Source organism: Astatotilapia calliptera, chromosome 15 (assembly GCF_900246225.1).
Source record: "Astatotilapia calliptera chromosome 15, fAstCal1.2, whole genome shotgun sequence".
Classification (NCBI taxonomy): Eukaryota; Metazoa; Chordata; class Actinopteri; order Cichliformes; family Cichlidae; genus Astatotilapia; species Astatotilapia calliptera.
This window is the reverse complement of record NC_039316.1, coordinates 4,760,363-4,776,539: the sequence shown is the minus strand read 5'-3', so window position 1 is coordinate 4,776,539 and position 16,177 is coordinate 4,760,363. Positions and strand designations below refer to the sequence as shown.

Genomic DNA, 16,177 nt, shown 5'->3' with positions numbered 1-16,177 from the left:
CATCACCATGGTTACAATGATGCAGGTTACCGTGGCAGCCAAGTCAACTCCACACTCCACACAAAGGCGCACGTGCATGTGCTTTACCGCTCACTCAAAGGGGGATACGCATGTTGTGACGATGAGGAGTTGAATATAGTTTCCTGCGTAATTTCTGGAGGATACGAGGACATGGAGCTGCTGTCATTTCTCTGTCTCCTGTCTGACACTCTCGCTTCTGTTCATGACAGATGATGGATGGTCAGCAGCTGGCAGCCCCCAGTCCCCCCTCCAGATTTTCCCAATCTGTTCTTTTTTTTCTTTTTCTTCTCTACGCCAAAAATAGACACGTAGAAAAACAATTTGTGACACACACAGCACAAATATATACATATGAATGGTCAGCATCTTATCTGTTGCTGCCAGACCCTTGCATGCGCCTCTTATCATCTCTTCCAGTGTGTGCGTGTGTGTGCGTGTGTGTTGGTTAAGTTCATTTGAGGCTATGCTGCCACCCAGTGTTCACATTACAAACTGCAGAATAAAAGTTTTAATATTCTCCCCAACCTCCACCCCCGAAAAATGAATTCAAGGATGATTTACACATTTAGACTGAGCAAGAGTAACTCATTCAAAACAGGTGTTGTTTAACGGTTATATTTATATTATATTATAAAGACCCAACAATATTAGAAAGAAAAAAATCACACGACCCTCTATGAGCAAGCACTCGGCGACCGTGGGAAAGAAAAACTCCCTTTTAACAGGAAGAAACCTCTGACCAGACCAGTCTCAGGGAGAGGCAACCAGTCATTTTCATCAGTGATTTTATTATTCAGTGAACCGTTTTGCCTTTATAATGTAAGGGCATTATAATTTTAACAGACATAAAAAAATAACGAAAGCCTGTGAGTGATAAACTAAATTAAGTTTACTACACTGTCACATAAATTTTTGTCCGTAGCACTTCCTGAAGTCTGAAAATCAACATCCTTCATCTAACTTACGTGTAAGTGTTCAAAGCTATACTGACTACATGTATATGTTTGTCTTCATCCGCTTTGGGATTGATTCAGTCTTCTTAGTAGTAATCTCATTTCTTCTAATCCAGCCCTCCTTCCTTTCTTCCCTCAACATGCTCTCACACACACTCGGATATACACATGCTGCCTCTCTCATGTAGACCAGCAACCATTCATGTTGTTGGACTACTGCTGTCGCTGCTGTGGAGTCACGCTCATAAAACGCCATGGACCCATCTCCCTCAAAACTACACCCAGTGATACCTGGGTAAGGACACACTCTGGTACTGTATGTAGAAAATGGTTAGAATACAGTTAGACTACTGTATGTGGAGGGTCAAAATGTTTAGCCAACTTGGTAATAATTTTCTTACTGAAAATTACAATTACTGACAATCATTTGAATTATAGCACCTCATTACACACATAATTAACATTTAGCTAGCAGTGGTTTTGTATAATGTCATATTTTCTAATCCATAAGTGTATGTGGCACTGCACATCTGGTTGTAGGCTTGCATTCCTAGAAATCAAAGCTAATTTCCAGGTCATGCTTTTAAAACATAATCTGTAATCAGGAGATGGCAATAAGATGGCAAACAGACAGCTAGCCAAAGTGTTTAGTTGTGTCTGATGGTATTAGCATGAGCTCAGCTACTTTAATGGTTTTGGACAGACTCACACTGTGATCCAAACTGTTGAAATATACAGTGAGAAGTAATCATAGACGGTATCTAAGGTCTAAACATCCCAGTGAGCTCAGAATATATTGTGAAATGCAATCGAGAAATACTGGAAGATGAGAAAACATTGTACATTAATGTACCTTAACGCCACATATCAGGTGCAGAGTCTGTAAAGTATTCATATATTAAACTGTTAAGCATTTTTCCATTTTTGTGCTGATGTAAAAACTGCTAACACTATCTTACAGTCCTGTGCAAAAGTCTTGAGCCACACCTCTTTTCTTTATAGTCTGCTTCCAAGAAGTTAGTTACTTTTAATTTTTGTTTTTAAAGTGTTGTTGAGCAATAGTTCTCCAGGTCTTTCAAAGTCTGTCTTTGGACATTGGCTGCCTTTCATTTTCAGTCAAGTCCTTGCACCTGTCAGCTGGATATTTTTCTTTTTGTTTGTTTGTTTTTGTTGAGCCAGTTAAGACCTTATGAGCTATGAATCATTCAAGCAAAAAAAAAAAAAACAGGACTTGAGAGATGCATCTGGCCCTTCAGTTGATCCATCTGTTTACTAAAGCCTCATCAGAGATGATCTCAGTGGAAGTGGGGGCATAATAATCTCTCACACACTGCCAGTGCTGTTAAAGCATATGAATGGAAAAACACACACTATCAGTCATGGATTGCCCTCCCTAGAGCCCAGACCTCAACTTTATTGAAGCATTGTGGCATCACTGTAACAGTCATATTGACTTACAGGTTCATTAGAATTGTACAATTGCTATTTTTGCCTTATATACTATATTTCAATTTCTTTTTGCACTTTTCAATAAATTGCTGAACCAATATCCCAATTTCTTGGCAAAATATAAGTAAATGAGGGGTGGCACGAGACTTTTGTACAGAACAGTATATGCCTGAGGTGCCTATTTACATGTTTTTTAGAGAGTTAGTTTAGTAATCGTAAGAGAAATTACAGCAAATGTCTTACATTTTATATATTAAAACATCAGTCTGCCAGTCACAGAAACAAAATGTTTCCAATGTCTTGTCCAAGGGAGACCTGAGAAAATGAAAACACATCACACAAGAACACGATCAGAACAGAGAAACAGTCGTACAACAATAAACAAAGAAATAATAACTGAATTGAGAAAATGTTGGAAGAGTTATAAAAAATCATCAGATACTGAAGCTGTCGGAGCTTGTTTGCAGCTCATTCTATTTGAGCGGTGCGCAGTACCTGAAAGCAGTTCTTCTAACATTAGTGTACACATGGAGAATATATGAGGCTTATTAAACTGTGTGGTGTAATTACTAGATTTAAATGAGAAAAGAGATCTGAGGTAATGAACAACATAAGAGTTTCATTCTGGATATAGAAAGAGAGTGCATATTTACAATCAGGGGCAGAATGAAATATAGAGAAAGATCAAACTGAAAGTAAGAGCAGTATGACATTGATGAAGAAAATAGGAATTTTCTTTGTATCTGCCAGATTACTAAATGTGGATGAACTCAGCAGTAGGTACAGCTGTATGCTGGTATTATGAAATGCACCACTGCTCACTCGATTTTGATTGATTTATTACTAGTGAATGAAAAACCCTACTCAAATCCCAGATTCTTGGCATTATCGCTAGAGTTTGAGTTTCTAACATTCTTAGGTAGGATGTTCCAGAGTTTGGGGGCATAAACTGCAAAAAGCTGCACTTTTCTCTGTCGGAAATACTGGATATCTAACATTTATCATTGGTGATGAAGAAATGAGTCAAAAAAAACACATGAGCAGCTTGACTCGTCATCATGTATCCTGTTACCTTCGAAACCAGAAGTGCCTGTTTATTTTACCCGAAAGTGCAGTGAAAGTTGTTATTCATCTTATTTGCAGACGTTTGACTTGTCACAACAATAACTAATAAGATTAACGATGACCCCATTCCATTAAAGTATGCCAGCAAGCCAGTGAGCCGTTGTGCTGGCACCTGCACACCTGACTGGAATGGAACCAGCTTTTAATGTAATTAGTTTTACCTGTGTCTGACAAGCCAAACTGTCAGCCCTGAGGGGTGTTATCAGCCCTCCTAGGGTGTTATATAACTGATTTTCTGAAAAGGTTGCAGTCAGTCATCTATAAAAGGATGCCTTAGGGAGCACTCATTGACTGTCTGCTGTCAGGAGTTTTCTGGGTCACGTAAGAAGAAGATGGAGGAGAGGAGCAGTGATTTTCTGTCAGCTTCAGGAGCCAAGCAATATATCAGATAACCCGTGTCTTTTCCGGTAAACATCTCCAGATGAGTTTTCTCAGAAAAATGTGAAAATAAAGCCATAACGCTTGATATTTCTGTCCTGCCCTCTCTGTCATAAACAGTTAGAAATGAGGCAAAAATGCTGCCAGTAAGGTGCAGCATTATAAATAAGTAGTATTTCATCACAGAATCTTAGTTACTGTTTGTTCTTTATGCTCCTTCAGAAAGAGATTTTTTTCAGGACAGGAAACTTGGACTACAGCAGGTTTTATAGCTTCTTCATTAGCTTTAATGGTTTAGTCTTCCTTCTCCTCTCTTCAGGTTGTTCTGCAGAATCTGTTGATGTGCATGGTGTGCTTCTACTCTCTCTACTACATCGCGGTCAGTCTCTGCATTGGACTATTCAGGTAAACTCAGACTCACACGATAATGAGACCCAGTGGGATAAGAGAGACAGATAAGCAGGTTGCAATAGACTTGTTATTGTTCGTGCTCACGTCATTATCTTTTCTTGCTTCATGTCTTCAGGGTTCATGAAATCAACAGCTTGTTGGCTCCATTCGACTACACCGCGCAACCGTCATGGCAGAACCCCAAATACCTGGGTGAGTTACAGTTGTGAAGTAAAACTAGAGGAGCACATCATTTTCATGACCTCTGTTACTTACATTCTGCTGTATTTCAGAGGCCAGTATTTTACAAAATGCTGAATTTATTCAGCTCTGAGGTTATCAGTTACTTTTAAGGTTAAATCCAAAACATATGAGACATATGCTGTCCTCCTCCACAGTGAGTACCTTTAGTCCAATAGTTACACATTTCGTGGTAATAGATTACTTCTATTTCCATTTAACTATAAAGCTAAAATATAGGGTTTTCTTTGTTTTGTTTTTTTACAGAAAGAGATGTAAATGACTATGATAGGTAGCCTTTAAGTGTTTTTAGTGCATTAAAGCCTGAATGGAAATCAGAAAAACTTTAATAACCCCTGCGGGGGAACTGCTTCATAACAGTTGCTCAAGACTGTAGAAATTGTAAAATTATACTACTTCATCAGAAAGAGGAGGAACTGTGTAACTTGACAGCCACAAGAAGGAAGCAAGGACGTCCTGTGACGTTCAGTGCTGCAGTGAGTCATGTTTAGTATATAATTCTCCTCTGAGACATTGCAGCATTCATCGAAAGACAGAAGCTACAGTCATTCGTTTTTACACAGAATTATCTTGGAATTACACACTATTTAAAATGACTTGTGCTGTATACAGTATAATTTAGCTCCTTTCCAGTTTTTCAGAAGCTAAAAATGAAATAAATAAATATGTTTTAATTCAAAATAAAACACATTGACCATATTTTGATTATATGATCTAGAAGAAAAAGTTGTGTGTTCCATCTGTTCTCACAATTGTCTGACTTCAAAGACCCACTGTGGCAACCGCTTGTGAAGAAGCGGGCACCTCTGATTTAATTACTGCATATAATGCGCACATAACTGAGAACTTGGGACAAGGAAAGTGTTAAATTTGAGGGACACGTGGATTCTTGTGTTTAAATATATATATAAAGGGCTTGAGCCTATCACAGCTGTCATAGGGCGAGCGCACCCTGGATAGACTGCAAGTCTATCACACAGCTAACACAGAGAGACAGATAACTATTCTCACTCACATTCAGGCCTACGGGCTCTTTCTTTCTTTCGTTCTTTCTTTCTTTTAGAATTATTAAAATTTAAAAAAAACAAACAAAAACAAACAAACACAGGAAACTGAAATAAAAAATTCCCAACATAATGATCTATAAACCCGAACAAAAAGGTGAGCAGAAAGAAGCAGTGGATCATCCAGTCCTGCCCCTAAGTTTGCATATAATCTCTTAATCAAAATGGTAACAATATACATATCTACATACAAATGCATACATACATAAACACATACATAAATACATACTTACACACCTATACATATCCATATGCACATGCATAGATGCACACAAGTCTGTCACTCTACAGATGCCATATTAAATAGTTTGGGACCCAATACTGAACCTTGTGGGACACCACAGGTAAAATATTCAAGCACACAGACTTGACTGACCAATTTGTACAAATTGCTGTCTGTCATCAAGATAACTTTTTAACCAGCTGTTTTTGGCCCCTCTCACATCATATCTTTCCATTTTTTGTAACAATATTTTATTGTCAATTGTATCAAAAGCCTCTTACAGGTCAATAAATATCCCCACTGCATATTTTTTTATTATGTATATGTTCGGTAATATTTTACACTAACTCCATCATTACCATAGATGTTGATCTAGTTGTTCTGAGTGATAAATCACATATATATGTAATTGGACACATAATTTCATGAATTACTTTCTTCAGTATAGTCATATCAATGTCATCACTATCTGTTGAAAATTATTTTTTTACATTTCTATAATCTCTCTTTCTTGTATAATCTCTGCAACTTTCAGAAGTATTGAATTTGGACTTTCTAGTCCACAGTTCTCACCTACATTGTTCTATAGACTCTGTCATGTTGTCAACAAACTTTGGACTGTTGGACAAAGTGAGAGTACCCAGAGAGAACCCACGCAGACACTGGGTGAACATGCAAACTCCACACAGAAAGACTCCGGGCAGATGGTGGATTGAAGCTCAAGATAGTAAAGCAGGAAAATTCTGAAATCAGAATAATGCAACCCTTTTTTCTCTCATGTCCTTTTTGCATATTTAGGTTGTTAAGGATGAAACTTGACCCATGAACACAGTGAAAGAACTCCTCGTGTTTCTCTTATTATTCTCCAAATAATCAAGGTTATTTTTCCTAAATGGGCTTACTTAGGAGAGAAAGGTCAGCTTCAAATAAGATGATTTATTTCTCATTAATCCAAGAAAAGACTGCTGTGAACTTTAAGTCTCAAGCTTGCAGCTCAAAGAGGAAAGTAAACAGGTCGCGGTGTACTGTGTTGTTCCAGTCCTGCTCAAAAATGGGAATTACTCATAAAATCTGGTAAAGTAATCTATGATCCAGGACACCACTGCAGTAACCTACATAGGAGTCATCTTTTTTAAAGGTGTTGGAGAAATCAGAGAATATGAATCTGATAGTGTACCCTGGTATGTATGTGTGTGTGTGTTTTGCAAGCAGTTAGCCTTCATGATGTGTGAACTAAGAGGCTACCAGACTGCAATCGCTGAGTTGCTGGCATTGGGATGGGCCCTCGTGGTATCGGAACAGGGACCTTCTCCAGACATGTCTCCGGAGGTGGTGGCAGCATTGCTAGTTAATGCAAGGCGATGTGCCAAATCTTCCAAATAAACATTTAAGCCTGTTGGCCCTCTTGATGTCCCCATCTAGCATTTGACTGCTGGGCCTGCAGCCAGCGATCATCCTCATGCCTCTCCGGACATCCCTGGTGTCACTGCGCTGCAGCCCTGGCTCCAGCTTCATCCTGTCAGGCCTCTGATTTTCATTGGTTGTTGTTTCTGGAATCTCCTGACCTGAACAAAAGATTGAAGGGCTCCTACTCAGTATCAGGAGTGCTGTCTGAAAATGTCATTTTATAGTGGCTCAGCATTATCACAGTCGCATGTGACTGGACATAGCAGTTTATTGTTAAAGCAAAAGCAGCTCTGTAAGGTGATGTGCCACTTTTTTGCTTTCTTCCTGCAGTCGGAGTAATTTCCACAGAAGTGACCTATATTTTGGGAGGACTGGTGTTTGCCTGGATTGTGGAGGAGTGGGTTTGGGACTATGCCATAACTGTCACACTTCTCCACATTGCAATGACTGTAGCAGGTATATACACACACACACACGCACGCAGAAACACAAAGTGGATCAATTGAGCGGAACAGCTGATAGGATTGGAGGCCTGGTTATGTAACTGGATATAGAGGCTGCAGCTCAGTGTATAAACCCACGGACACTATTTCATTTGAATGTTCACCGCTAAACTGGAATCAGTTTATCCAAGCATAAAGCTTGCATATTTATCTTTTTCCCCGAGGTCACAGTCAGTATTCATTAGTTTGATAGTAATTGTTGTCACAAAATTTAAATTGTATTCTGGTGTGTTTTGCAGTCATGTCAGACTTCCCTTCAGCTGAGCACTGGTGGATGGCTCTGGGTAAGATTTGTACTCCTTCATTGTTCTGTCCGTGCCTCTGTCTGACTCCAATCTCATTTGCAGAAGACAAAAAAATATCCACTTTGTTTTTCAAGCTTCCAATCTATTTCAAGATATTACATTTCTTCTATCTAGACATACTATAGCTCACTTACATCATGCCTGCAGATTCAGCTGCTCTTGCAGTCCTTTAACTCTTCTCTCCACAGGTACAGGCCTGGTGATGATGATATTTGGAGGACAGCTAATGGCCTACAAATTTTTCAGAAGCAACTTTGTCTATCCGGCTGAACTGCAGAATTTTTGATGAAAATGAAGCATTTCACTGCAGACAGTGTTATTACTGGTATTAGCAACTAAAGTATGTCAATAAAGTTATTTATACTGTACATATTCTAAAGAGAACCACAAGACTGACTTTGTTTCCTTACCAGCTTAGTTCAGTTCAAGTAATAGTCTGATCCCACTTTGTACAAATGGCCTACTTTTGTCAATTTAACATCTTTTTTTTTTTTTACCTTTTCTGTACAGTTTATTATATTTCAGTTTTGTATTATTTGTTTACACACTTAAAACTTTAAACATAAGCTTAAAGCAACAGATGTTAAAGTTGGAAAAACTGTGAATTATATACTACCTGTAATCTATTGACTGATATGTGTGCATAGATAGTTTTTGTCTTTTTTTTAAAATTATCATTATTTCTTATGTTAGTGTAAGCTTCAGAATTTGTTACATATATTCACATATAATTTGTTGCTCAACGGTGGCCACACAGTTTTGTCTAAATAAACTCAGTGCACATCTACACAAAAATAACTTTAATGTTTGTTATATTTACAATATTTAAAATCTGTTTGGAATTTGAATTAAAAGTTTTATGAACAAGGACATTTTTATTGTTTCTTTTTTTTTTTTTTATCTGTGTGTCTCTATTTTCCAGTCTGTCTTTTTTTTTTTTATATCAACGGGCAGTTAAAGTAGGATGACGATTTCTGTCTGTTAAAACAACACAGACCCCAGTTTCAAAATAGTCAATAGTTCAAAAGGCTCGTTAAGGGCGGAATTTGCAGACTGATGATGATACAGTGCTCTTCCCAAATAAACTGAATTTATAGGCTAAAAGTTTCAGTATTGGGATTGGTAATACCAGCCCCGTGTATAGTTGGCATTGGCTCACCTAAATGTGCAGACAAATTGCACAGACGCGTTTCCTGGACCCATCTTCTGCGCACAGTTTGGGACGCTCGTCAAGGTCACGTGGTGTAATTAACCCAAGCCTGAGCGCCAGAACAAACTAGGGAACTGGCTTTACAGAGTTATCTGTGTAACAGCGCTGTTTACAACAGTTTTAACTCATACTACCGAGTAAATGTCAAGGAACGGGTTAATATCGAGTTTGCGGAGGCTAATAAACGGCGAGGAGCCGCTCGAAACGAGGTCTCCGGTAAGTAAACGTGTCAGCAAGCCTGAAAGTTGCTAGCTCAGCTAACTGACCAAATGCTAGCAAAGTTTGAATTTTTGCTAAAAAAATATAACCACTATAATGTAATATTACAGCTAGTCTAGAAAAAACATATATTCTTTATGTAGGCTATTATTTTTAAATAGTGCCCAGGTTTGAAATGACACAACTAGCTTGGTAAAATTAGGTACAGTTCACCGTTAGCCTCAAGTGTCAGCTGGTTATGTACTTCACTGCCAGTTCAACACAATGATTTTACATGCAAGAGAATTCTGATTAGTGTCAACAGTATTTACTCTAAATACCTCACATACATAGCTGTGCAAAGGTTTTTATTAAATTTTCTTCATATTTTGCTAGTAAAAGTTTCAGCAATTTATTGAAACGTGCAAAAACAGTTTGCACGATTGTAACGAGTGAGTATTTGGTAAGACCACGTTTTTTCAACAACACAACCAAGCTTTCTATTCATTTCTTTAAGTAGTCTTCAGAAATTGTTCTCCAGGCTTCTTGGAGGATGGTCAAAGCTCTTCTTTGGATGTTGGCTGCTGTTTGTTCTATTCTCTATCAAGATACGCCCACACTGTTTCAGTAAAGTTGAGCTGTGAGCTCTGGGGAGGCCAGTCCATGGCTGTGGGTGTTTTGGGGTGTTTGGGATTATTGCCATGCTGAAAAATGAAGGTTTTTCTAACTACTATTGTATGAGGTATCACAATCAGATCGTCATCTATAAAACATCCCAGAGCCTCACTGTTCTACCTCCTTCCTTCCTGACATTTCTTTGTACATACCTACCAATTTGAACCGACAATGTCAGACTGGGATTAATCTCTAAGACCATAAGACCATGTCACTGATTTTCATTTCAGGTGTGTAACGGCTTAAAATACACTGCTCCTCACTGTCTTCGTTTACAGGCACAATATTGTGCTAGAAAAAGCTAGATGGGACGGAGCCTTGTCTCCTACTACAGCTACGCTTTGTTTTTTCGCTGTCGCTGTGTGCTAAAAAGCAGTAAGATTTATTTTTTTTGTAAGAATTTTATTTATTATTATTTTTTAACTACCAGCCTATTTTATTGTGTCATTATTTGCTGCCTATTATGCCATTTAATATTGGTATTTATTTTACTGTGTGTGTGTGTGTGTGTGTGTGTGTGTGTGTGTGTGTGTGTGTGTGTGTGTGTGTGTACACAGCCCTTTGTGACCCTTACCTGGTCTACCACTATTTTCCTCTATTTGTTCACTTTTCTTTTTTTGAGGACACAGGGATATTTTTGTTGTATTATTTTTTTATTTTATTTTTTTCAACTAAAGAAAACAACTATGCCGTGCCGTGTTCTTGTGATTAGCTGCTCGTAACAAAGATAAAGATACAATTTTAAAATCAGTTCTTTGTTAAGTTGTTTGTTATGTGTATACCCAACACTTTCATGCCTTGAGTTAGGGGCTTTTTTTATGCTTGAATGATTAATTGGTCAGTTTTAAGTGGCTAAACAAACAAACAAATAATAACTTTGAAAATAGTTAGGTACAAGGACTGGACTAAAATGTGTAAAATAGCAGAGCAGCAAAGAAAACCTTTGAAGACCTCCATAAAGTCTGGGGAACCACTTAAAAAATGATGAGAAATTCTTGCTCCTTGTAAACAAAATATAACGAAATGAAGGGTACACTCACAGTATGAACATTTTTGGTCCTTGAAGTACACATAAATTTCAGTAGCAAACTATACCAACTTTGTGTCACACATAAGAATGCAGCGGTTGGTGTTTGAGTATAAAATGTGTGTTTGCCAAGTGTCATTTAATCTTCTTTCCATCGTAGAGTCCTTTTGAGCGGCTACGTCCGCGGATGAACGATATCATAGGAGATGGAGGAATCCTGAAGGAGGTGGTCCAGCCAGGAGAGGGCCCGCCTGTCCCCGAAAACGCTTCAGTACTCAGTATGTATGAGTACACATTTCTTGTTAAAGCCTCTTACAGTTGTAAGTTATCATATACGTGAGGTCAGGATTTTTAGTTTGTCTAGCCACAATTCACAAAAATCTCTACTTCTTGTAGAGTGTTGTTCAGATTGTTATGAACCCTGCACCCAGTTGTCTCCTGAAGGTCACGTTTGCCATTTTATGGGCAATAACCTGTGAATTGTGTGAGCTGGTTGAGCTGCTACATCACTGATGGTCTGGTTTTACTTCCACACAGTCCATTACTCAGGATTCCTGGAATATTCTGATCAGCCTTTTGAAACCACCACTCACCTCAAATACCCTCAGATGATGAAGTTGGGGAGAGGTGAGAAATGCTCTACAATGGCTGAACCGTGAGTTTTTTGTTTTCCTGCCTGAAATATACCAGTTTTAAAAGTCATTCTTCAAACAGATGTGACACTGGCCGGGCTGGAGCTGGGTCTGTTGACCATGAAGAAAGGAGAGTTCTCTCGGTTCCTCCTCCAGCCTCAGTATGCTTACGGGGAAATGGGATGCCCTCCATTTATCCCCACAGCAGCTGTGGTTCTGTATGAGGTTCAGATCCTCGACTACCTTGACTCAGGACAAGTGGATGACTTTATTACAATGAGTCTGGTAGGGAGGCTGCAGGTGCTCTGTTTAGTACTACCAACCTCAGACAGATCTGCATCTTTACTACACATACTTAAAAGCCTCTACTTTTTTGCTTTTATAGCACAGATCAGAAACGGTCTTTGATTTCTGTTCTCCTCCTCAGGAGCAGCAGAACACCGTTCCTATGTCCACACTTCTTGAAGTTGTCAACACACTGCGGAGCTTTGGCAACCGTTTCTTCAACCAGAACCGATATTACAATGCCAAAGATCGCTATAAACAGGTACATTTTGAAGTATGTTAATTGTTTTTATTTTTAATTACGTTTTACTGCGATGGCTAATATCATGCCAAGTTGTTCTTGGTGAAAGTGTTTTTTGATTATATTTCTCTGCTTTGCCTGCAGGCTATGACGCTGCTGGGAAACAGGGGAACACAGAGTGATTTAGAGAAGGAGAGGATCAAGACGGCTCTGCTTCCTCTCTACCTGAATATTTCTCTCGCTGAGCTCCGCCTGGAAAGACCGCACAAAGCCCTGAAATATGGAAACAAAGCCTTGGAGATAGACTCTGCCAACACAAAGGCTCTCTTCCGCTGCGGACAGGTAGGACGGGGCTTTTGTTTGTCTTCCAGACTGTCAGATAAATAATCCTCACTATCTCTGGGGGGTTTAAAAAAACAAACAAAAAAGGGGGTTGATGACACAGGAAAAACAGGAAACAAAATCATTTTTATTCACGCTTTCGTGTTTCAAGTCTCCCAAAACATATTAACTTAGTTAAAGATGCAGTTTGATACACTAATCGCATTTCTTTTAGGCTTACCTGGAGCTGCATGAGTATGCGAGTGCTCATTGTTGCCTCACATCTGCTCAAGCACAGAAGCCCTTTGACAGTGACATCAACAACCTTCTGAGGAAAGTGACAATGTAAGATGATTTTAATGACTTTAGAATAAATGCTGCTTCAGCTGTTTCTCCTGGCCTGTGTGCAGCAGTATGCACAGCAGTTCGCTGAAACTGTAACAGCTACCTGACCTAGAGCCCTCTGTCTGTCCACACAACCGTGACTATTACATTAATTTTATATTAATGCCTCCACTCACCCACCACTTTTTAGGTGCACTGTGTAACTGCTTCAACAGCTCGTTAAGGTCTATCAAACGTCTAATCAGTCAATCACATGGCAGAAACTGGATTATACATAGTCAAGACTACCTGCTAAACTTTAAACTGTGCATCAGAATGGGGAAGAAAGGTGATTTAGGTGACTGTGAACGTGCCATGATTGTTGGTGCCAGACAGGCTGATCTGAGTATTTTGGGAACTGCTGAGTTACTGGAATTTTCCCACACGGCCATCTCTGGGGTTTAAAAGGAAATGATCCAAAAAAGGGAAAATGAACAGTAAGCAGTGGTTTTCTGCCTCATTGGCCAGACTGCTACAAGCTGCTAAAAAGACGACAGTAACTCGAATAACCAGTTGTTACTCAGCCAATGTGTGCAGAAGAGCATATCTGAATCCACAACTTCCCGCAGGATATCATACCATGTCACAAAGCACACACAAGGCAAAAAGAGGTACAGCCCAGTACAAGCAAGGTGTTCCTCATAGTGGATCATAACTGTCTTTTGTAACATTTGTGAAACCACTCGGAAGATATTCACGTGTCATTTTCTTGTCCCAGGTGCTATAAAGACAGCCTGGACAAAGAGAAAGACTTGTACTCAAAGATGTTTAGAGAGCTGAAGGGCTCAGTGAAAATGTGAGGACCAGCAGGAGGAGGAGGTGAGAAATCCTGTTCATTCATTCTGTCTGGTTTTCATATATTTTAATCTCATCTCCATGGGAGGGTTAACATTTTAAAATGACTTCCGTGTGATGTGCCAGTAACTGTCCTTTTCCCTTAAACCTGCTACACCCGTCGTCACAAATAAATTATAATAAATACACTCTGTATAATAACTTTTAATGAAGCCATGAAAAAAAAAAATACTAGACTGTGTTTCAAAGTAAAATCTTGTTGGTTAGTTTCCTTCTACTGATCTGGATCTCATCATTTAACCAAACATTAACTGTATGATCTGATACAAACTACAGCTCTCATGAGTTTTTGCCATTTGCACGGACAAATCGTCTTTGACTTCGTCTTTGACTCAGGTATTGGTTTGTTGTTGCAGGTTTCAAGATTCACCATGTTTTCCTTTTATAATTTGTTTTCTACTTATGAAGGGAGTTGGGTTGTAATCATTGTTTCAATTCTTTCAAAATTATCTCAAATTAAGTGTTGTTTTGATATTTTGTTAAATAATGTTTCTCATTAGTACCCTTTCTCTCCTTTGGACTCCTGCTGTACATATTCCTTGCATGTTTGCTGGAGTATTAAGCATTTGCTTGGGATCTTGAGATGATGATGATAATAAAAAATACAATGTTCACTTCTAGAAGAGTTTGTCTTTGTTGACTAACTGGAAACTAAGGTTTTCTCATCTTGAATTTCATCTTCAGTTTATTAGCTCACAACCTAATCTGTTGTAGGCAGATATTATGGATGTAATTCTAATATTAAAACGGCTGTTTGGCTTGTTTGTTTTTTTTTCCATCCTGGCAGTCCAGACAGGATTCATTTCCTCTTACTGAAGCAGATGGGGTAGGGGGCTTACAGGAGTGGGGAGATGAGCTACATTAAGAGTTTGCGCTTAATTGTGAGCTTCACTTGACCTAATTACCTGAGAAAGGATCTCCATTGACAGCAGGGGGTGCCCTTTCTGATACTACTGCTGGAGTGTAGCAGGTACCAGGGTCATAACTGAGCAATGTTTGTAACAAACCAAACTGCCACAAGCAGCCAAACTTGTGCAAACTTAAGATGTGATGATATTGGACTATTTGAGCTATTAGGAGTGTAAAAAAATTACAAAATTACCAATTTTAGCTCATTTTTCAAAACTTATTTGAAAGATTTACTGTTATAGATGCCCTTTGGCCGCCAGTACTCTATGCCCAAATGAAAGTGATCTCAAAGTGGAGGTAGCGTGAGGGATACTGGGAAGAAACAAAGCAGGAAGTAAGTGAATGATGAATAAAACTGAAGTCATGGAGAGACTGAGTTGAGTGGTGGCATGACCTCAGAGGTGGGGAGGTGCACAAAAATCTAATTTACTTCTCTGGCTAATCCAATTTTCACTGTGTGGGTGGGTCAGTTTTACTATCAACTCCCACCACATGGTGAGTACAGTAGGTTGTGCTTTGTGAAACAAAGCTTTACTGAATTCAATCAGGCAACAAAACAATGGCCTCCAGATTCACATACTACCTCCAGCTCAGGTAAGGAATTAGTAAGGTTTTTGTGTTTGTACACCGGTGTGTGCATATGGGTATGTAACCCTTTTTATTTTTAAACATAGGTCACATGCTATGTGATGTGTGTTACCTGTAAGTGCTCAAAATTTAGGATCAAATGTGTAGTTTACCTGCTGTGCATGTGCTGTGATCAGCTCTGACTGACTCTGGGCCTTTGAAATATGATACAGTTATAAGCATGTAGTATACACTGCATATATAACAGCATACACAGAAAAAAAGTAGTCAGTTTACCTTTTATATTGTAGTTGTGCATATTGAACAGTAATGTGACAAGTAGCTTTTTTAGTTATTCACATATTAAAAGCTATCGTTTAGAATTTGTGGTTACTAAAAATGTTATGTTATCCAAAAATGATCCAAGCAATTTTCCTGGGGGTGCCAGTATAAACTTGCAGGATATTAATATAATGCAGGCTCAGGTCAGTGTGTGAACACCCTCAAGTATTTGCAAAGCTGCATATTAGAAACACTACTTCATTTCAAAGCCAAAGCAGCTGCCCACGAACATGAACCCTAGGCTGTATTTTAAAACAACAGCTGCAAAACTGTAAGATGACAATAAAGAACCCTTAAGCTGTATGGCTGAAACTAGCAGGAAGTTTTTTGCTCATTATCAATCCAGAGTGGAAAAACACTGAGCATTGACTTCCACCTAATCTACCGTAAGTTGTAAATAGTAGAGCAAATAACATACATTTAAGTCCCACTAGCTGTACGGGTTGCAGATC

At 38.8% G+C, this 16,177-nt stretch overlaps 2 protein-coding genes across 6 annotated transcripts; both read left to right on the top strand.

The window, feature by feature from the left end:
• The first annotated feature begins 751 nt into the window (after positions 1-751).
• Positions 752-8,949, top strand: tmem244 (transmembrane protein 244). Of its 2 annotated transcripts, XM_026142632.1 has the most exons (6): positions 996-1,269; positions 4,246-4,331; positions 4,453-4,529; positions 7,602-7,727; positions 8,014-8,058; positions 8,268-8,949. In XM_026142632.1, exons 1-6 carry the CDS (start codon positions 1,177-1,179, stop codon positions 8,363-8,365), a joined length of 525 nt encoding a protein of 174 aa, XP_025998417.1. In that variant the 5' UTR covers positions 996-1,176; the 3' UTR covers positions 8,366-8,949. The 2 variants fall into 2 exon arrangements, with proteins under 2 accessions (XP_025998416.1, XP_025998417.1); XM_026142631.1 differs by having other exon boundaries at positions 752-1,269; positions 8,014-8,335.
• Positions 8,950-9,241: 292 nt separating this feature from the next.
• Positions 9,242-14,530, top strand: fkbp6 (FKBP prolyl isomerase 6). Of its 4 annotated transcripts, none has more exons than XM_026143614.1 (9): positions 9,242-9,505; positions 11,350-11,467; positions 11,727-11,816; positions 11,904-12,121; positions 12,249-12,380; positions 12,492-12,689; positions 12,904-13,013; positions 13,771-13,871; positions 14,264-14,530. In XM_026143614.1, the coding sequence occupies exons 1-8, from the start codon at positions 9,431-9,433 to the stop codon at positions 13,850-13,852; spliced, it is 1,023 nt and encodes a 340-aa protein (XP_025999399.1). In that variant the 5' UTR covers positions 9,242-9,430; the 3' UTR covers positions 13,853-13,871; positions 14,264-14,530. The 4 variants fall into 4 exon arrangements, with proteins under 4 accessions (XP_025999399.1, XP_025999401.1, XP_025999400.1 ...); XM_026143616.1 differs by having other exon boundaries at positions 9,244-9,505; positions 11,904-12,106; XM_026143615.1 differs by having other exon boundaries at positions 9,245-9,505; positions 12,249-12,368.
• Positions 14,531-16,177: the final 1,647 nt, after the last annotated feature.